This window comes from Lampetra planeri, chromosome 12, assembly GCF_965212315.1.
Source record: "Lampetra planeri chromosome 12, kcLamPlan1.2.h2, whole genome shotgun sequence".
Classification (NCBI taxonomy): domain Eukaryota; kingdom Metazoa; phylum Chordata; class Hyperoartia; order Petromyzontiformes; family Petromyzontidae; genus Lampetra; species Lampetra planeri.
Window position 1 is genome coordinate 218,810 of NC_136118.1, and position 21,983 is coordinate 240,792.

The 21,983-nt window shown below is 53.9% G+C and overlaps 2 protein-coding genes across 4 annotated transcripts; one reads left to right on the plus strand and one right to left on the minus strand.

The window, feature by feature from the left end:
• The first annotated feature begins 330 nt into the window (after positions 1-330).
• On the plus strand, positions 331-9,567 carry LOC144721457 (dihydropyrimidinase-related protein 2-like). 2 transcript variants are annotated; one of them, XM_078599070.1, is made up of 14 exons: positions 331-673; positions 1,839-1,927; positions 2,049-2,233; positions 3,025-3,189; positions 3,425-3,486; positions 4,285-4,365; positions 4,477-4,545; positions 4,647-4,767; positions 5,191-5,347; positions 5,795-5,936; positions 6,058-6,228; positions 6,344-6,523; positions 6,946-7,126; positions 7,716-9,567. In XM_078599070.1, exons 1-14 carry the CDS (start codon positions 635-637, stop codon positions 7,826-7,828), a joined length of 1,755 nt encoding a protein of 584 aa, XP_078455196.1. In that variant the 5' UTR covers positions 331-634; the 3' UTR covers positions 7,829-9,567. The 2 variants fall into 2 exon arrangements, with proteins under 2 accessions (XP_078455196.1, XP_078455197.1); XM_078599071.1 differs by having other exon boundaries at positions 7,737-9,567.
• On the minus strand, positions 8,355-21,853 carry EVC (EvC ciliary complex subunit 1). Of its 2 annotated transcripts, XM_078599069.1 has the most exons (14): positions 21,509-21,853; positions 20,568-20,920; positions 19,912-19,974; positions 16,874-17,220; positions 16,567-16,654; positions 15,924-15,995; positions 15,699-15,836; positions 12,592-12,795; positions 11,562-11,778; positions 11,278-11,444; positions 11,063-11,161; positions 10,753-10,944; positions 10,542-10,651; positions 8,355-10,450 (listed from the first exon to the last, which is right to left on the minus strand). In XM_078599069.1, the coding sequence occupies exons 2-14, from the start codon at positions 20,820-20,822 to the stop codon at positions 10,129-10,131; spliced, it is 2,274 nt and encodes a 757-aa protein (XP_078455195.1). In that variant the 5' UTR covers positions 20,823-20,920; positions 21,509-21,853; the 3' UTR covers positions 8,355-10,128. The 2 variants fall into 2 exon arrangements, with proteins under 2 accessions (XP_078455195.1, XP_078455193.1); XM_078599067.1 differs by having other exon boundaries at positions 20,568-21,853.
• Between the last annotated feature and the right edge of the window lie 130 nt (positions 21,854-21,983).

The following is a 21,983-nucleotide window of genomic DNA, read 5'->3' on the forward strand; positions in this document are numbered from 1 at the left end:
CACGAGTCGTGCGGGAGGTCTTGGAGCAACGACCCAAACCCTTCGCACGCGGCCCAGGTTCGTGACTCGCGACATCAGCAACTCGGCGTTGCCGGTCCCCGCCGCTGGGGGCTCCCCATACCCGATCTGAGCAGGGGGACGGAGGCCTGGAAGTTGGGGGGGGGGCGATGGGGATTGGGGCAGGAGGAGGGGGAAGAGGAAAATGGAGGGAGGGAGAGATGAGCGCACAATAAGGGAGGGGGAAACGGGCCAGGGGAGGCTCGGTGCGAGTTCGCGCCGAGCCGCTCTGAATGCTGATGAGCCGCGCACCAATCAGCCGCGCCCGCCTGAGCGAGCCGAGGGGGAGACGGAGCATCCGACACCATTCCCCCCCGCCTCCGCTCTTCATTCCATCCCGTCACTCCCTCCCACCATCCATCCCTCCTCCATTCCTCCCTCTCCGCCTCCACGGTCCTGCAGTCCGGGCAGCAGCGCGAAGCGGTGGACACTCGGACGGGAAGCGACGAAAAGAGAGAGCAGCAGCAGCCAGTTAGAGCAGCGTGAGGCGCGACTCGCGTCCCTTTTGTGAATCGATACCGTAGCTTCTCGCTTCATTGTCTTGCACAGCCGCCTCGCCGAGGGATCCGTGACAGCCATGTCCTACCAAGGCAAGAAGAACATCCCTCGCATCACGGTAAGGCGCGCCGCCCCAGGGCTGAACAATGGCCGCGCGCTCGCGGAGTCGCCACTTCTCGCCGCGTTCAGCCGATTTCGTCGCCCGCCCGGTTTCGGGTCGGGATGGCGCCACGGCCACCGCGCCTTTCATTCTCACGCAAATGGCGTCCGTAGCGCGGGTCCCCCTCGCCCTCCCAAACCCCGGCGCGGGGATGCATCCTGTTCTTGCTGCCCCCCCCTCCTTGAGGCCCCGCTATCGTGGCCGGGTCACCCGGGATTGCTGCCCGCTAGGTGCTGCCCGCTGCTGCCCTCGCCGCCGGTTATCGATGATGGAGGAGACGGCGGCGGCGGCGCTGTCCGTGGTGCTGAATGCACCGGCCGTCTGCCAGCCGCTCACAATGCAGGGCGGCGCCCACACGCCCGGCCCAGCGGACCCACGCCCACTGCAGCAGCAGCTGCTTGAGCAGTAGCAGCAGGCCCGGCGACGCGTGCACTGCAAAAAATAAGATGCGTTTTTAACACGCAGAGCGCATTGAGATGCGCTGCGAGCCGGGGACGCTTGCGACATGCGTGCGGCGATAAATGGCGAGGCGGCGATAGAGGGCCTTTTGCGTCGTTATACACAGAGCCCGGCGTTCAGAGCAGATCACAGGGAACACAGAGGACAGAGCAGAGCACAGTGCCAAACACGCAGACTGTGACACGCAGCGCACATCACACACACCAGCGCTCACAACAGAGGCCACAACACACGACGCATTGCGCATGGAACACAGGACGCAGACCACAGCATATCGAACATAGATAGAATACAGCGCATAGTACAGCGACTCGCACACACGATGTACCCTGTCGCGTGTCTTGACGCGTCCATGTGCATTTCATTGCTGGTCAGCGCCTGTTATGTCACACGGCCCTTAGGGCACGGCGCTGCCATGATTCGCGTTAACAATGCAGAGCGCGGGGGACGAAGTCTCGCCACTGACTCGGGAGCGGCTCGCAGGATCCAGAGGTAACGGCTATAGAATTCACAGTACACGGGTGAGGAGGTTACGGATGAAGAAGTGTTACAGATGATGAGGTGAGAGGTGAGTCCGTGTGTCTGCAGCAGGTGTGAGGTGCCTGTAACGGTCCTCGTGCCGATGCCCACCGATCACAGAGCTGGTGCCTCGTGTCATTCGCAGAGCGAGCGTCTCCTCATCAAAGGAGGTCGCATCGTCAACGATGACCAGTCCTTCCACGGCGACATCTACATGGAGGACGGCCTCATCAAGTACGCGCACGCTTGGCGATGGGGCGGTGGCGGGGGGGGGGGGGGGGGGTCTCGGCAGTGAGAGCGGTGGAGGCACCCCGCCAGCGTCTCACACCGCGCCCTGTATCCGTGCCCTCCGCAGGCAGATCGGGGACAACCTGATCGTTCCGGGCGGCGTGAAGACCATCGACGCGCAGGGCCGCATGGTTATCCCGGGTGGCATAGATGTGCATACGCACCTCCAGATGCCCTACCTGGGCTCCAGCACCGTGGACGACTTCTACCAGGGCACTAAGGCGGCGCTGGCCGGCGGCACCACCATGATCAGTGAGCGCCGCAGCCAGGCTCCATCTGCTGTTGAACGGGGGCTAAGTCCCACCTGTCACACATTCTCTTCTCAGCTTTGCGCTCCCACCTCCGCTCTTTGCATGCCCCGTTCTTGCCATACCGAGACTTGCATACTACACGTATCTTAGAGTGCACGTGTGTAAGTACTGTGTTGGTGCCATGTGCACGTCCTAAGTGTGAATGTACACAAGAGCAGTTGTTCCCTACCTTTCTGGACCCGCAGACCACTGTTAACCATCACGTAATTTTCACAGACCACCGCCATTCAATAGAGATGTGGAGTTGTGTAAAACAAATAATTTCACGGACCACTTCCCAGGGCCTTGCGGGACTACCAGTGGTCCGGGGACCGCAGGTTGGGAAGCACCACATTCAGCTACACGCGTGTACTGGTCGTGCGTGCTCGGTGTTTTCCCGTTGTAGATGAGGCCAGGGGGACATGTAAATGTCCGCGTCAACCTGAAGTAACGTGGAGTAATGGGCACCACCGTATCAGAGTGTGGGCCTTAGGGAGGGGGGGGGTGAGGGGGGTTAGCTGGGTCACAAAGCCCCCCTTCCACCGTCAGGACAGACAAAACCGAGCCAATATGTGTAATGGGGACTCGCGAAGTTGCCAATTTGATATTGATTCAAACACAACGACGCAACTGAATTGAGCAACAGGCGGCGACGCTGTTGATTTTCCGTCGGCACCGATTATGCGGATGAGTGGCCAGCGCGGCGGTGGAGTGCGCACTGCTGCAAGGACTCGCCGCTGTGTCTCCCCCTAGTCGACCACGCAATCCCAGAGCCGGGCCAGGGGCTCGTGGCGGCGCTCGACGCGTGGCGCGAGTGGGCAGACGCCAAGGTCTGTTGCGACTACTCCCTGCACGTGGCCGTACCCCAGTGGCACGAGGGCGTCGCCGAAGAGCTGGAGATCCTGGTCAAGGACCGAGGTGCGTGCGGTCGGGGTCGGCGTAAGCTCGGCCACTCGCTGGACACACCACCACCATGCCCAGCCATTGGCGAGCCACGACACTAAAGAGCATGGCCACTACAACACCCCGACCACATTACCAGCAACAACCGGGGCCTCCTCGCACTGCACTGGAGCTGTGTGTGGAGGTTTGTGTTATTGTGCCGCCGGTGAGGGGGGACTGAACCTCGTCAGCGCTGCCACTGTCTCTGCAGGTATCAACTCGTTCCTCGTCTACATGGCGTACAAGGACCAGTACCAGATGAGCGACACAGAGGTGAGGCTGCTCTGCGTTAAACTATCTAAATTTTACCAGAAAAGGCCCACTGAGCTATACAGCTCTTTTTTACATAAGCAACCTGGCCACGAACGATAGCTCAACGAAGTGGCTTATCACGTGGAAATGGAGAGCAGCCAAATTCTCTAAACGCGTGATGTTGATTTTCTAAATTTGGAGGGGAAAACCGGAGGACCCAGAGAAAAATCCACGCGACTACGAAGATACACTAAATATACAAGCGTCAGGGTCGGGATCGAACCCACGAACCTTCTATATACGAGGCGAGGTAGTTAACATCTTCCCACCGTGGCACCCAAATGAAATAATTTAGGCGGTGCTCATACCCAGTTTACAGCCCTGAGCCAGTCGTGAAAAGTCCACGTTCCGTTGATGGCCAGCGAGTTTATCCATAGGATACCAACTGTTGACTTCCCCACAAAGTGGTACTCACTTTAATATCCCCGGAGTGATGATGGGCTGAGTCGATCCCCGCACGGGGTGCTCGCTAACAGCACTTTCCCCAACAGTCTGTTCAGGCTATATGGGGGATTTTTGTCTTTGAATGTGGGGTGAGCGTTCGTGTAGCGGTTAACACGCTGCGCTATGAACCCGGCGACCCAAGTTCGATACCCGCTCACGGCCAACAACAGTGGCGATTATTTGAACCGGTCCTTGGCCTCCCCTAGATCGACTCAGCCTCAAATGAGTACCTGGTGCGATGTGTAAACATCGCTACTTTCCCAAACAACCTGTGTAGGTCATACGGGAGGTCTTTGTCTTTGTGCGCGCATGTAGATGTACGAGGTGTTCACGTACCTCCGTGACATCGGCGCCATCGCCCTGGTTCACGCCGAGAATGGTGACATAATAGCCGAGGTGAGTGCCCTCCAGGACCGTGTTCGTCCAGCCAGCAGCTGTCTCACTTTTACCCAGCGACGTGGCCTCACCGCAGCCTCACCGTGGGCTGCCCGTGTTGGACTCTTACAGGAACAGAAGCGAATCCTGGAAATGGGAATCGCCGGTCCCGAAGGTCACGTGCTCAGCCGGCCAGAGGAGGTGAGCCCTGGCCGCCACCACCATCTCGGTGCCGCGAAACCGTCGGTGCAATCCTCCCGACCGCGGTGACCGACCTCATCCTCTGCTCACCCCCTTTGCAGGTGGAGGCCGAGGCCGTGAACCGTGCCATCACCATCGCCAACCACACCAACTGCCCGCTCTACATTACCAAGGTCATGAGCAAGAGCGCTGCCGATGTCATCTCGCAAGCGCGCAAAAAAGGTGAGGGGTGTCAGGGTAACGGACACGGGGACGAGGCAGAGGCACGGCTGGGTACCTACACCGACTGGGCGGGTTTCGGTGGCTGTACGCGCGCGTGTACGTGCACGTGTGTTATGAATCGGATGTGCACGTGTGTTATGGATTGGGTGTGCACGTGTGTTATGAATTGGGTGTGCACGTGTGTTATGAATTGGGTGTGCACGTGTGTTATGAATTGGGTGTGCACGTGTGTTATGAATTGGGTGTGCACGTGATGCACGCGGTGAGTCCTGTGCACACGGCCCCGCGTGCTGCTGTGTCAACGGGGCGTGTGCGTGCAGTCGGCTTGGGGTGCGTGCGATGACGGGGTGTGTGGGCTGAGCGGGGTGTGTGAGCTCAGCGTGGCGTGCGTGCCGCGTCCGTGTGCTGCGTGCATCGCGCCAGGCGCGGTGGTGTATGGGGAACCCATCACGGCGAGTCTGGGCACCGACGGATCTCATTACTGGAGCAAGAACTGGGCCAAAGCCGCGGCCTTCGTCACCTCTCCGCCTCTGAGCCCTGACCCCACCACGCCCGACTACCTCAACTCTCTGCTGTCCTGGTGCTGCCGCGCACGCGCTCCTTCTCACACACGTTGCGTACACACTCCGACTGCAATGTAGCTGCTCCGAAAACGAATGCTTCAATATGATGAACAAAATAAATATAACTTTCGCCTTGTTCACCTGCCATTCCACGTAAAAATATATACAGTTTACAAATCCCATTTGCCACACTGCCCTCTGGGAGTGCGTACATTGAGCTACATTGGTTCAACACAATCAAACTTTGGACCAGTTTCGACTTTCGTTGTCTCATCAGCAGTCAATCTTTATTGCAATATAAATATCGAACTGCCAGAGCTTTATGTTTTATGTGGGTCCAAGTTAAACACATATATATATATATAAAATACACAACACAAAATAATCACAGGAAAATGTCCATCTTCCTGTGCATCTCTTGTCCATTAGTGACCTACAACCCCTGCCCCTTGCTTACCCCACAGTGGGGACCTCCAGGTGACGGGCAGCGCACACTGCACATTCACCACCGCGCAGAAGGCGCTTGGGAAGGACAACTTCACACTCATCCCAGAAGGAACCAACGGCATTGAGGAGCGCATGAGCATCGTGTGGGACAAAGCAGTGGTGAGAACAACACACGTACACACACAGGCTTCTTCTTCTAATGCCTCAGCCTTTTGGGTCGTAGAGGCCACGCACACACACACCCCACGTGCACAATGATAATCTCTTCGCCTGCCCGCAGGCCACTGGCAAGATGGACGAGAACCAGTTCGTGGCCGTGACAAGCACCAACGCCGCCAAGATTTTCAGCCTCTACCCACGCAAGGGCCGTATTGCCGTGGGCTCAGACGCCGACCTCGTCATCTGGGAGCCAGACACAGTCACCACCATCTCGGCCAAGACGCACACTGCGGTGGGTCCCGGCACGCTGTAGTTCGAGCGCCGAGCGATGGTGAGCGGTGAGCACCGGAGAGTCTCGCGAGGGCCTCATGGTGCCCATGGCCGCGTCCGTGTCCGTGTCCCCGCAGGCCGTGGAGTACAACATTTTTGAGGGCATGGAGGTGCGGGGTGCACCGCTGGTGGTCATCAGCCAGGGTCGCATCGTGCTGGAGGAGGGGAAGCTGAGCGCCACGCAGGGCGCTGGCCGCTTCGTTCCACGCAAGGCCTTCCCCGAGCAAGTCTACAAGCGCATCAAGGCCCGCAACAAGGTGCACTGCCGTTCTGTACACGTGACTCGTTACAGACATGAGTCTAATGTGTCCTCCTGGACACTGGTCGATGCCCGAACGCATGCGTTTATGTGCGTGCGTGTGGCAAGCGGGAGTGTAGCGGTTGGCGCGCTCCGCTACAATCCCAGCGACTCGATTTCGATTCCAGCACACGGCCAACACCAGTGACGATTATCTGAACCAGTTCTGGGCCTCCCCTAGGTCGACTCAGCCTCAAATGAGTACCTGGTGCGGTGTATAAAAATCATCGCCACTGAGGAGTGAAATGCGGTCGTGCGTAGTGCTGGTCACCCACCCCCTCGTGTGCCGTGCCGACCTTCATAGGTGCTCGCTAGCTGCACTTGCCCCAATGGTCTGTTAAGGCTACACGGGGGATCTTTGTGTTTGTGTGCGCACGGCAGCTGGCCGAGATGCGGGGCGTGCCGCGGGGCCTGTACGACGGCCCCGTGTTCGAGCTGAGCGGCTCCTCAGTCCGCTCCACCACGGCCACCCCGACCCCGTCGGCGCGCACCTCGCCCGCCAAGTCGGCTGTGCAGTCTGCGCAACTGCGCAACCTGCACCAGTCCGGCTTCAGCCTCTCAGGTAGCGCATTGCACACACCTGGGGTGCTACTCAGCAGCACGGGGCAACGGGGTCCGGAGAGCCCACTATCGCCATGGGTAGTCACGATCAAGATGACATCATTAGAAAAGCCAAACGCTTTCTATCTTCCACCATATCCTGCAGGTGCTGCACAACAGGCACACGACCTCTTAGATGTGCCCTGAAAGTATCTCACCATCAGGCCGTTTAGAATATTTTACTATAAATTTCCACATGGTAAGCCGCTTATTTGAGCTATCATTTATGGCCAGGTCGCTTCTGAAAAGGTTACATACAGCTCAGTGGGCCTTACCTCGTAAAATAATTAGTTTAGTAAAAATAGTTCAATAGTTGTTTCCCTTGATCGCTGGACTCATGGGTAAGGTGAGAGGAATGAGTGGACGAACATCATAACAGTGCCTGGCAACCTTGTGACGATGCCTACACAAACTGTCTTGGCACACATTCATGCTGCCCATCATCGCTTTCATATCACACATCACCGCTGTTTTTGCTGCTGCTGCTGCTGCTGATTTGTTTACTTCTGTCGTTTTGTGGCCCCCGCTAATGGCTGTGCCGATGCTAACAGAAGCTGTGATCGGCCGCACAGGAGCCCAGGTGGATGACGAGCTGCCCCGCCGTACGGGACACCGGATTGTCGCCCCGCCGGGAGGCCGCTCCAACATCACATCCCTGGGCTAAGGGCGAGGGGTCGCCCCCGACGGCACGGGAAAAGCCCCGCCCCGCCCCCTCCCCCGTGCCCTCAGCGCCCGCCGCCCAGCCCTGGCTGCCACGCACAGATCCCCCCCCCCGGTCCCCGTCACAGCCAGGCCACACCCCCGTCAGATGAAGCACCTCGCATCGCGCGTCACCCACACACCCCTGCCACGGTCGCCCCTAGCCCGCAGTACTGCAACACCCCACCTTACTGCAGCACCCAGCACAGAGGGACCCCCCCGCCCGGCAGGTAGACGTCAACTGTACACCTGTCCGAGGGTCCTGACGCCTGGGATGCGACGCGGTGGCGTCCTTCACTCGGCGTACCCAGGACCAGCGCTGCTGCCGCGCTCGTGTGCGGGGGCAGGGTGGCACGGAGGCACGGCGGGGTCTGCGTGCCGGTCTCCCGTCACGCACGGCTGGGCCTGGCTCTTTGCCATCTCACGGAAATTCACTGCCACTTGTCCGCGGCTCCAGACCAGATCTCTCGCTCGTCAGTACCACGAGAAGGCAAATTTTCAAGGTTTATTAAATACATTTATGGCAACTATTGGAAATGTGATAAACGTACGTACTTTTATTGGCCATATGATGAATCTGTACATCGATTGTTTTGCCACCTCAAGTGATACCAAGATCTGCTCTGGCCCAAGGACAGCGGCGCTGGTGCCAGCGGCCAGAGCGCCATAGCCGTAGGTGACTGTGATGATGTCCTCACTATAGTATTATGATTTTTACCCTCACATCTGTTGTATTGCCATGCGCAAGTAAGCGGCCAGTGTGGTAATGTTCGTGTAACGAGTTGCAGATTAAGGCTAGGGTAGCCTGTACGTGGCGTGGTGCATGTTGTTGTGTATGTGAATTTGGTGAATGTGCGTTACATGGCAATTTTGGTGCTCTCTCCATCAGTATACCCCTCCCCTCACCTTCAATGTCCCCAACGCTCTCTTTGGTAGGGTTCGCTACGCCGCCTACTCGTGAATTGAATTTGCTGTTTAGTTCCTGAAATAAGTGGTCCCGGGGTCGGGACGCATCGGCACGCTGGGCACGGTGCTCGGGGGCAGGGTCTGAGACTCGGAACAAAGTGGGCAGTGTGGGTAAGGGGGCTGGGGACAGGTCCCATCTACTCCACAACTACGTGCACAGCGACACTGACTGCAGGCTGCGGTTCTTTGGAACATGGAGTATTTTGCGCACTACGGAGAGGCTGTCGCAGTGGTAGGCAATTGATAAGACTCAAGAAGGCTGCGTACGTAAATTCGCTGTGGGGATCCTGTCCCTTTCAGTCCAATAGGGTCGGGCAGCACGGATCAGCCCTCGTTTACAAAAGCTGCTCATTCCTCTGGCCACTTAGATGTAGCGCAGGGCTGCAGGAGATGTTGCGTTTAAGTACAATAAATATTTTTTGTTAAGAGCATGTGGCTACATGCCAGTGCATGCAGTCTGAACAAACGTTACTCCATCTCGCAACTGTCCCCCCACGTGCCTGCGACGCTCATCGCCACTCTTGACTTCTCAGCTGGCGATGTCACCCGAGGGGCGGCCATCCAGCCCAGGTGCTGCCGCGGGGCGCCGCGTGAAAGCGTTGCGCGCCCTGCGCGTCCTCGGACCTAGACCCTGCCCCTTGCCCTACCCCCCCCCCCCCTTTGCAGGCTGTGGCCCATAGCACTCGTGCCCTCCCTGCCCCACACTACTGCACCTCAATAAAGTCTTTTATAGCTGTGGTTCCTTGTCCTGGTAGGTGCCGTGATTGACGGTTCCCAGGGATGTGTGCCGTCAAGCGTAGATCACGTGCAGCGCTACTCGTGAGTGACGCCCCCGTCGCTCCTGCAGATTGAACACTGCAAACGGAACAGCCTTTCTTTGTAAACGAAATCAGTCAGCAAGCTCTACTGCACCACGAGACATGCACAACATGCGACAACCAGAACCTCCCACTGGTTCCACAAACAGGCTATATCCCACGACACTGTCCTATTGGACTCGGGTAACACAGCATGCGTCTTATGCCCATCAAGGCTCGTCTCCTGGCAGTCAATTCCACAGCATCAAACTTGATACATCTTGTTTGTGTTATATTTTACTTGTATGGCCACCCAGATCAGGTGAGCCCATTACGGCTCAAGTTCTTACCTGGTAAAATAAAATCTGATCACTTGCGAAGGTGAATTCAAGCAAAATCGACACATTTTAATATGCACAATGAGTAAAAAAACAGAACCCAGAGCACCACTGAGCAAGACTGCACCTCGGCATCACTGAAAATGTATATTATCTGGGCTTTATTAGTTAACAAGGAGGGGTCCCGCAGTGATGTCCCCTCGCACTAGCAGCTGCTCCAGCAGGGTCCGGGTTCTCTGCCTCAGATCCTCGCGAGCGGCCCGAGCCACCTCCACCGTGTGCCCGCACAGAACCACGTCCCGCCGCCATTTTCTTTGCATCGCGTCGATGCGGGGTCCTTGCAGGCCCCCCGGTTCGGAGCCCACGATAGAAGGCCAGAGCCCAGAGCAGAGTCTGGGGACCGGGCGAAGCGGCGGGGGGACCCACATGGCACCGCTCCAAAGCGACACCCACAGCTCACTTTGAAACTGTGCGCGGTGCACGGCCCTGTGGGATGGACATGCACAGCGGGGCCGTTCATTGCGACAGCCTGCAAAGAAGACGCACCCCGCATGGCGGCGCTGTGCCCGACACTCACCCTGGAGCCAGGCCAGGGACCTCCCGCAAAATGCCGCTCAGGATCCTTGTCTCACGTTCCTGCAGCCGCTGTTGCCCCAGCATCACCAGACAGGCGCGCTCCTCGCGCTCCTGTGGACGCAGGCACATCGTTACCCGTTTAGGGCATCTTTGTCATGTAAGGAACCTGGCACACTGGGGGTGACCGTCACTGAAGCGCACGCCGGAAGCACCTTCCTGGCTGCCAGGAGCTCCTCGTGCTCCTCCTGGGCTCGGCGCCATTGCTCCGTGCCAATGTGCGTCTCTCGCAGCTCCTCCCGCAAGCGGCACAGCAAGACCCGAGCCCCATCAGTGCCAAGGCCACTCGGGCCCAGCATCTCCTCCATCTGCATGTCCAGGGCTCGAAGCAGCGTGCCCTGCAGGGACTGGCAACACAAAGACCGGACCATGACGCTACCTCTGCCAAAGCTTCCTGGCGTGGTCTCGGTGAGTGTGCAACGTGGAGTGGGAGCGAGGAGGCTGCGTGGTGGGATCGACCCTCACCTCATGCAGCTGGGAAATGGCGAACACCTCCTCAACATCAACCTCCTTATCTGTGCTGCCACACGCTGTTACCTCTTCACTCATCTCCTCCTTCCACTGCTGTAAAATGAAAGACGCATCATTCCAAGCACCTGCAGTCAGTAGTTAAAGTCCTCACTCAAAATCCCTGACGACTCATCCCTGACAACTCATCCCTCCCAGCCCTCTCTGCTCACCTGCACCAGTGCTGGGATGGAGCTTCTGTGGAGAGGAGCCCGGAAAGCATGGGACGGCCTCTTCACAATCCTGTCGCGTGCTCTCCCCAAACCTGGCCGAGCTCCCAGGCGCTTCTGTCTATACTCCGCTAGCCGAATCAAGAGCGCAGTGCTTTCCTCCTCCCAGCCTTCGAGATGTCACACACAGTGTGGGGGGAGAGAGGGACAGGAAGGGCGAATGTTAAACGAGTGGAGCATCGGTTACCTCCAGGCCTTGGGAGACGCGGGACGAGGAGGGAACGTACGGCGGTCAAACTCGTCCTGCAGGCCGAGGAGTCCACACTGGAACGCGCGCACGGCCTCGTCGGCCCTGCGGCATCCGTGCTCCTCCTTCAGGTTCGGCGCTTGCAAGACCAATCTTGCACTCCTCCTCGCAGCCTCCAGTACACGCTGCCTCGACTCCAGCGTGGAAACGCGGGCACGCACGGCACGCTCCCAGGCCAGCATGCGCTCGTCCAGCATCTACACGCACGTGCACATACGGACGTACCCGGCTCACGCGAGTCACCGCAAGAGCTGCGTATGCAGCAAGTCATGTTTTACAAAGCCTTGTACGACAATAATCAATACTTATTGACCCAGGAAAGCCACCTTGAGTCCAAAGATTATTTTTCAGGACGGATCTGTATTGGGATGTTTGGCCAATACCAGTTACATTGAATGTGTTTAGTCATGGGATAACACCAGAACACTTGAAGGAATCCCACACAATACAAACTCTACATACAAACTCTACATACAAACTCTACATACAAACTCGACATAAAAACTCGACATACAAACAAATTCGACATACAAAGGCACCCGAGTCAGGAATCAAACCCAGGTGGTCCTTGCTTTGAGGCACAAGTGTAACTACTCCACTACCACCACTGTGCCCCCCAAAGGATAAAATGTTTTCATACGATTTAATTATTTATTAAATCGCAAAAGCATCTTAAAGAGATTTAGAAATACACAGAAAATACAGAATACATAATGGCCATAGATTGAGGAATAAATTGAGGAATAGACGGAGGGGAAGGAAAAGAGAACAAAACTACACACGAGATTAATGGCGCAAAACACAAAACAGCAATTCGTGCATGCACAGCAGAGCAGCAGTCAACCAAGCGTTCAGCAGCAACTGAGTCGCAGGAAAGTCCGGAAAAAATATATTGGAAACAAATCTCTGACCACTAGGAATCCCTAGAGTCCCTGCTGGGAGCTGCTGTGAACGCTGCTGGTGCCCGGCGACCCAGCCCGGCCTCCCCCGTGCCGTGCGCTGCTGCTCACAAATGCTCGCTTGGCTGCCTCCTTTGCCAGCTCGCACTCGCCCAGCAGCAGTCCCTGGATTAGGGCCCCTGGGGCCCAGTCCATCCTGTCGAGAAGCCCTTGTCCCAGAGTCCCCGGATGCCACTCTGCCTCTCTCTCCGCTGACCTCACTTCATCCTGCAGCTGCAGCAGGTACGCATCCACAGAGGAGAGGTATCTGCACACCTGAAAAAAGGGGAAATGGGATTGATATCTGCACACCTGTACAATAACAATGGGACAGGGATGTTCAACCCTGTACCAAAACAATGGGGCAGGAATCTGCACCCTTGCATAAAGACAACGGGCAGCACACGTGCAAGTGGACAACGCACACCACGTGAAGTGTGTGCTAATGCCTGTACACACAGATGAGTATGCTGCTCTTGCAAGGAATGAACAGACGAGCACCCAGCAGTAGCGGTGTGACTTGAGGGGGCAATGGCCACGCATGTCGAAGACGGCGTCTTAATTCAATTCCAATCACAGTTGAGTTTGATGAAAAATTGATGAAGACGCTTGACAAAACCTGTGTAAATGTTGTGATTAGACCGTGTGTGTTTTTTTTTTATGCAGTCTGGCTGCCCGAAGCCATTAAGATATACGGATCGTGTAAGGACACAATCAGTAATTCATCAATAAACGACCGCTGGGGGCACGACCAGGGGGGAGGAACATGCAGATTGGTTGAAGACTTGGAAGAGAGATTTGGAGGGAAAGAGAAACAAGGCAGAGGGGCCAGTTAGACGGCAGAGAAAGAGACCAACGAACAGGGTCTGTGAACAGGGTCTGTGGGAAATGAGGGTCTGTGAACAGGGTCTGTGGGAAATGAGGGTCTGTGGAAAGGGTCTGTGGGAAATGAGGGTCTGTGGAAAGGGAAATGAGAGAACTTTCTGAAAGGTCCAGAAGGAACGAGAAGTAAAACTGGGGTGCAATGTGAGCACGGGGCTTGGTTGGGGAGAGCTTCCCCCCAGTGTGGAGTGCGAGTTGTGTTGCTGCAACAATTAAGTTCCCTTACCAGGCCGAATTGTGTGGACTCCCTTTCAATATCAACACATTTTGTGCCATGTCTGCATTGTCTCTATTTGCATAATCCAGTCACTTTCCTGAATCAAGATTATATATTTCTTGCATACTTGCAATGTCTAAGACTCATTCACGCTTCAGTTATGATAGTTAAATTTGGTCTAGATTTGTTAAGTTGAAAATGTATTCAAATATTGTATTGCTTGTTAGCCCATCCTAGGACGGAAGCTGTAATATTAAAGATGTAAATTAACGTTTTATTGGGTGATTGTTAATTTTATTAGGAAATGTAGCACATAAAGACATTTTTCTTAACTTAGTAAATTAAATTAAGGACTTTGGAAGATTTCTCGGTATACGATATTAAGTGTGAATCTCTTATCACTGTTCAAAAGGTTTCCCTGCAGTTGGCTATCCTTGATGAACACTTTGATCCGCTGAGAATATTTAGATATAGCCAGAGCATGGGAAAATACGGGTTCATTGAGATAAATACCCACATTTTCAAAAGTCTGACCCTGTGACTTGTTGATCGTCATCGCTTACGCAGGAATTATCGGAATTTGTCGTCGTTTCAGTACGAAAGGAAGCGTGACGTCACTTGAAGCGAGGTCGATTCTCGGGATGAAGACGATTTCGCCTCGGTTGCAAAGGCGAACAATTTCTGTGGCTGTATAATTTGAAAAAGCCCGTAACTTCACTTTAGCACTCTTTTCAAATCACCTGAAGCTGTTAACTGACAAATGTATCTTCACCGATGGACACTTGATAGCGAAAAGTGAAGAAAGTAGAGTGCTGATACTGTCTGAAGTAACTTAGCAAATAACGAAGACCAAAGAGAAGCATTAGAGTACGAATAAATTGATGAGAGTATAATTTTATCTTGTCTAAATGTAATGGCAGGATGTATTGAAAAAAAGAATGTCATCAAACACTTCACTGCGTTTCACTGTAGCACTATATTAATGGCAGTGCATGTTGCACAAAAGGAAGTCATAAAACACCTCACAGCATTTGACCGCAGCACTGCATTAATGGCAGTGGTTCTTGCACGCAATTATGTTATAAAACATCTGACGTAATGTCACAGTAGCACTGTCTTTAACGGGCGTTCAATTACTTGCAATTCACTGCTCTGATACTTACTTATCTTCTGCTTTCGCTCGCTGGGGTTGAAAACAATTGGAATTCGATACAATGTCTGCAAAGTAGCAGAGAAATGTTTATTGTAGCATAATTTGGAAGCGTAAAGTAGACTTGCCTTTTGTTGGACGTGCCAAAGAAACAAATAAAGGCACCAAATGCACTGTGATGCGGCATATAATTATTTATTGCCGTCACTTTCTATAAAGATAAGTAAAACGGAAAGCGAATTTGCGTAAAAAATGTATCATAGTCGCTCGACCTTCTTCTGCGTTAGTCAAAAAATGCAGGCACACGTGAATAATAATGAGGGGGCGCATGTGGAGTGACGTTACGCGCGGGACACACACACACACGCAGCCTTGATTGGCTCGTTATATTAGTTGCTGCGTTGATTTCTTCATGAGCTTTCCTTTCCATCAAGAAACGTCAATTTGCGTAAATACATTTTCGTTTCCGCTCCACTTTCTTCATGTGGAGTGACGTCACCCATTCATGATTATTAATGATGGGGGGGGTATGTGGAGGACCCCACCTGTTCATGATTATTAATGAGGGGGGCTGGTCGACGTGGAGTGACGTCACGCGCGTTACACACAGACATTCTTGGCTCATTATTCAAGTAATGTATATTTATATATCTTGATATATTCGGCTGAGTGGCTCAGCGGTCGAGCAAGCCGCTTGCAATCGGAAGCTCGTGAGTTTAACTCCTGGTTGTGTTGGTGGGGGTTGATTCCGCCCATCATCATCCCTCCGAGGTCGATAACATGAGTACCACTTTTTGGGAAAAATCAACAGTGGATGTCATATGGAAATCACTTTGTCTTAAAGTACCGCAATTCACCCTAGACAAATAATCAAAGTTCGATGCATATCAATGGATTTATATTAATCTGATAGAATTACAGCATGCTCACCGTAAGCTGGGTTTTGCAATTGATCCAGGATGAGCTGGAGGCACTGTGGCTCAGGGATTCTCCAAGTTCCTCCGGGAACCCATCATCCATGTCCCCATTTCCCAGCCGGCCTTCTTGTTGATCCGGCGTGCCCAACTCCTGTGAGGAAAGAAGGCAACAAGACTGCTGTCCATGTGCCCCATATGGCAGGGAGTCCACGGACTATAGTAGAGCGAGGCCTCTTACCTCATTGTGTGGTCCATTCATCCTCTGTTCTCCATTGCTACCACACAGCTCCTTCAGCATCATCTCCAGCAGCTGTCATCACACGCAGCACGGGCACACGTTACTCATTCCTCAGCCTGGCTCTGTTGTTAATATATTTTCTTTAGAAATGCTTTTTGTGTTTAGTTTGTTGTCCTTCCCCACACCTATTAGCACAGTTGGCTACGTAAGGTGCGAAAGAAGTACATTAAGTGCTTTTATTGGGGTGGTAACATGGCTCAGTGGGTTCTAGTTTGCCGTTTATTACAAAGGCTCACAGTTCAATTTCAGCTGGCAGCCCTGGTTAATACTGGTGGTGTATTAATCATAAAATATGATGCGCTGTTTCATATTGGATTGTAAAGATCCTGGGACATCATTTGTGCTGGTGTTATGGTCCAAATTTGCCAAATTCAGAAAAATTACTCGATGTTTATTATAAAAAATGCATAGCAATCGTTGCCCCCTACTGTAAAAACCAAGCAGGTAAAAAAGTATTGAGCCTTGGTGAGGCTGTTCTGGTTAAACATGTCATAATAATATTTAATGTAAATTCCACACATCGTTGTTAAAGCACGAGGCTGAGTGAACAAGTAGCGATGGGATGAGCGGAGGCACGGCTCACCACACACCGCTGTCGGTGAAGGTTGGCCTGCAGACTCCTGCAGGACCGCTGCACCAAGGAAGACAATGCAGCATGCAGCCGCTCCTCACTGGAACCAAGGGCACCACGTGAGAGGCACGTGGATTGGGGCACAGGGAGTGGAGCAAGGGCAGTGGGGTGCAGGACAAGAGGGGACAAGGCACAGTGTCACCAGTACACGTAGGGTGTGAACATATTCAGGATGCCCACAGTCACATTCTAATTCACTTGAAGAGATTATGGGCAGCACAGCACAAACAATGAACATAAGGGAGGGAGACCTCCTCACCTTTCCAAGACAAGGACCTCAGCCAAACACCCAGGCAGGCCCTGTCTCCTCCTTGCTGCCCCCACAGCTGCCCCTCTCCTGGCCACCCCAACATCCTCCGTGTCTGGCTCAATCTCCAACTCTCTCTTCGCGTCTCTACTTCTTGTGGCACTCTGGAGCTCCCTCTCAGCATCACCATGTCTTCCCCATGCGACAGAACCAGGTAGAGCCTCCAGCTCTTTCTCCTCTTGCTCACTGGACCACTCCGTGCACCCTCCCACATCTGCAGCCCGGGCCTTGGGTCGCCTGCTCCCCACCCCTTGCCCCATGTCGCGGGTTAAAGGGCCACAGTTGGCATTGATCAGTGGCTATTTTCTCAAGGCAGCAGCGATGGAGAGAGACGGCACATGAAACAGCACAAGGAAAGCGTTGAAAAATCTCTCATTCACTGTCAAACCAGAAAAACAGTCACGAGAAGCACATTTATGTACAGTGACCATAGAAAGTGACCGTGCAATGGAGTGCTTTATCAGCTATGTACAGTGCGTGTGTATAGGTGAGACGGTGGTAGCGGTGGTGACAGTGATGTATAATAGAGGTTTTTGTTGGGTTAGATCGCGTAAATATATAAATTAAAACCCGCCACCACCCGACACAGCCAACTAGTATGGATTGTCACGTAAACAGAACATGCCAATTCGTCAGTAGTACAGCACACCAGTGTGTTGAAGAGCCAAGCCACAACATTTACAAACTGAGTACGTTTCGCCAGTAATTACAACTAGCTTCATCAGTCCACCTGATTCATTCCTTATATAGAGGTGTATATGTGTTGACCACCCTTCTGCGCTCTTGCACAATGTGAAGGGGGCGGGGATTACTGAGGCAACATACATTATGCATGTGCATTATGCGAGCCCTTTGAACTGGTCCTTCCTGTCTATTGTGTTTATTAAAATAGCCCTACCAACGGTAATCCCTATTGAAGTACGCTGCCCTTTGTAGGCATGTGTAGTGTTCAACACAGAGGCACACACTCTGGACTGGGAGGCAACACTTTATTTAACAACTTCCCTAGCGGGTAACACTGAACGTAACTCGGCTTCTCTAGTAGGTGATGTGGCTCACTATGCGAGTAGCGAGCTAACTCAAGACGAAGACCCAGAGACGACGAGACACGGGACCCAGGCTTGATTCCACAGACGAGCCCACAACACTCCCGGGACTGCCCCTTGATGCTCCTGGGCGTGGCCTCGCTCCACCTTCGGCCACGCCCCCTTCGAGACCTTTCCCGAAAGGATCTCGACCGAGCATCACGTGCCCCACTCAGGCCACCACGTCCTCACTTGCCCTCTCTCAGGCCATCACCAGGACTTTTCCCCCTAGGGCTGGCTGACATGCAGTACTTACTCTGGTGCTAAAGAGGCTCCAGACGCACAGTTACACTACTGTAACAGTAGCTGGCGCGAATACCCTAGTGACACCATTTATGTCACTCCACATGTGTAATGACTGTGCTTGTCACTGTATGGTGCCGGGGCTTGCAAAGTCACGGCCGGTAACGTTGTCATTACGGGCAGCCCGGGTTACGGGATGCAGTACAAACACTAGCGGTGGTTGGGTGAGTGCTGGTTAGCGTGGAGGCACCGCGAGCAGTGTGCGGTGCGGGCTCCCGGTGAAGGAGCGAGAGCGAGCGTCAGCCAGCCAGGGTTACCTTGGGGCATGATACTCTGGTTGACCTGCCGTCACGTGACCGGACAATACTGGAGGGGAGCCACCGGTGGATGGGAGCCACGGGGCGGTCACGTGGTCCAAAGGAGCTCTCGGGAACCTTCGAGAAGGAGCTCGAGAAGCCTGAAAGATGGGCGGGGCTAAGAGCGAAGCCAGCCCCAGCCTGGGAGCATATAATGAGGGCTCTGTGAGGAGGTCGAGGTTCTTCGTGTGCTGGTGTTGGAAGATCCACGTCAGGGAGAAGAAGCCTCTAGCCACGCGGTTGGGCCCAGCTTGGGGTCCGGACCGGGATAGCGAACCGTGTCTAATTCTGCTGTAGCGTGCTTAGATGAGCATTCGAGACCCGAGTGGAGTCCGTGTTATGTTACGTGTTGATGTACAATAAATAGTGTTGCTCCCAAGTTAACGTCTGCGACTCAGTTGGACTCACTACACATGCATTTAAATAATGTATTATTTGATTATTCGCTTCCACGCAGCACTAAGATGGTAGCTATCTGAATGGTTAAAATTATTTTGATTTCTTTCAATTTCTCTAATTATTCTTAGCCAGTAGTAGCTAGTTTTGCACAAAAATTCAACATTATCAACATTAACTGAGTGTCCTTGTTGGCACACATGTTCTGCTACTGCTGACAGTTGCATTTTTAAGAATTTAATATTTCTCTGATGTTCTTTTAGTCTCGTGCTGATCATTCGTCCTGTTTGCCCAACATAACATTTACTACACGTGCAGTTAATCCGGTACACACCTTCTGTTGATAGCTTCGGTAATACATCTTTTGTACCAGATATTAAATTCTGTATTTTATATACCGTGCCAAATCTGACTCTGATGTTTTGTTTTTCCAAACATCTGAAACAAATACAGCCCTACATGGTAGGACCTCTTTGTTCATCAAAAACTCTGAACATCTCGTAAATATAAGTTCAAAGGGCTCGCATAATGCACATGCATAATGTACGTTGCCTCAGTAATCCCCCCCCCCCCCACATTGTGCAAGAGCGCAGAAGGGTGGTCACAACACATCTACGCCTCTATAAAGAAACGAAACAGTTAGACTTCTCCACAAATCTGGCTGTCGCCTGATGAAGCTAGTTATAAGTACTGGCAAAACGTCGTACTCAGTTTGTAAATGTTGTGGCTTGGCTCTCCAACACACCGGTGTGCTGTACTAGTGACGAATTGGCATAGTTGGCTGTGTCGGGTGGTGGTGGATTTTAACGACACATTTATATATTTACGCGATCTAACCCAAAAAACCCTCTATTATGGATGATATTGGTCGCGAAAGCCTCCTATGTGTTAAACTGAGTGAGGTTCCTACCTGATACCTCTGGTTGATGGGGTACACGACCTGTGCCTTCAGTGCAAAGGCAGCCACAGCATCCTGCGGTGAGGGCAGGGAAGATGGAGTGGCTCAGAGGTAATCGCTGGGCCAGTGTGAAACAGCGGGCAAGATTGGGACAGTGGGGATCAGAGGGCATGGTCAGAGGAGTGTGGATCAGAGGGCATGGTCAGGGGAGTGTGGGTCAGAGGGCATGCCCAGGCAGTACACATTGAGCAAGCAGGTCTGTGTCGCGAGAGGGGCCTCCGGATCAACCCCGCACTGGAATCCCGTGTTAAGTTCGGTTTAAAGTTTGCCTTTCACTTGATATTCTCATCCACATGACCAAGATGAGTCAAACTATAAGGTGAAGCCAAGCAGCTGCCATGTTTTCACAGCCTTTATTGCACCTGTGAATTCAATATATATGCATTATTTGGGAAAATACAGATGTACATCAAACTGGGAAGAATGAAGCTTGTTATTGTAATTACATCACCTGGACTTTTTAAACTAACTTCAATGTGAAGCCGAACAGCTGTGAATAATACAAATTACATGGTTTGGACCAGGGGGAGAACATACAAACGCCAGACAAGCGCCCGAGTCGGCTGGAGACAAATCACCTAAGAGAGGTTTGTGGAGACCGCTCGTACCTGGGTGTGGGTCACGTGCGGGGTTAATTGCGGCCTCTCATCCCTGGGACGCGGGCCCTGACCCTGGGCCCCCTCTCCTGCCCGGACCTCGGGGGCGCGGGGCCGCAGGCGGAGCCCGAGCAGCGCGGCCCCGAATCCCAGGGCGCCTCCCAGCAGCGCGGCCAGGGCGAGGGCGCCCAGGTCCGGGCGCGGCACCTCGCCCCGCGGGAATCCGGCGTGGAGCCCTCGGGAGGAGGAGGCGCAGCCGACCTCCATGAGCAAGGAGGGGGGCCCCGGGGAACCCCTCAGTCCCGCGGGCCTCGGATCGGGGATGCTCGCTGCACCCCCGCGTGCTGTGCCGTGTATCACCCCCACTATCAAAGACAAAGATTCCCACCCCCCGTGTGATCTCCTTTGACAGACTGTTAGACAAGTGATAGACATGTGATAGACAAGAGAGACACGTGATAGACAAGTGATAGACAAGAGAGAGAGACACGTGATAGACAAGAGACACGTGATAGACAAGAGAGAGACACGTTATAGACAAGAGAGACACGTGATAGACACGTGATAGACAAGAGAGAGAGACAATAGACACGTGATAGACGAGACACGTGATAGACACGTGATAGATAAGAGACACGTGATAGACAAGAGAGACACGTGATAGACAAGAGAGACACGTGATAGACACGTGATAGACAAGAGAGACACGTGATAGACAAGAGAAACACGTGATAGACACGTGATAGACCAGAGAGACACGTGATAGATAAGAGAAAGACGTGATAGACACGTGATGTTGGAGAGGTCGGGACGGCGCACCGTGGAGCGCTGTGGCCAGCGTCACGCTCAGCCGCCTGGTTGACCAAATCGAGCTCGGGGATGGCCCACGATGAGTCAATGAGATATCCGCTACTTATGTTGGCCATGAGCAGTAAAAACGAACGCGCGCTCACCACGGCACCACCGCTCGCGGCGCGGCAGGACGGGAGACTCGCGGGGACACAACTCTCCCCCCCCACCACAGCCGCCCGCCGCTGCGTCCGTGGACGGGGTCCCTCGTACCCGAGCGTTCGCCTCGGCAGCCACAGCGACCGGGACCCCTGGGGTGTCTGCCCACCGCGAGCGATCCACCTACTAACGGGAACGAGTCGGCACCACGACCAGAGCGCAACTCGTGCGCAGTCACGGCTCGGAACAGGTGATGTCATGCAAATAAATCACGAGCCGTGACGTAGACCAAAAACAACGCGGAGATATGACGTCATACAACCAGATTTTTAAAAACGCGTCAGGGGGGGGTGACGTCAATACCCAACAACGCCGGCCGAATATCGCAGCCAGCAGCGGGGTCGTGCCACATGTGGGGGAGGGGAGGGGAGGGGGTGCGGGGAGAGGGTGCGGCGATCGGCACGTGGGGGTGCGGGGAGG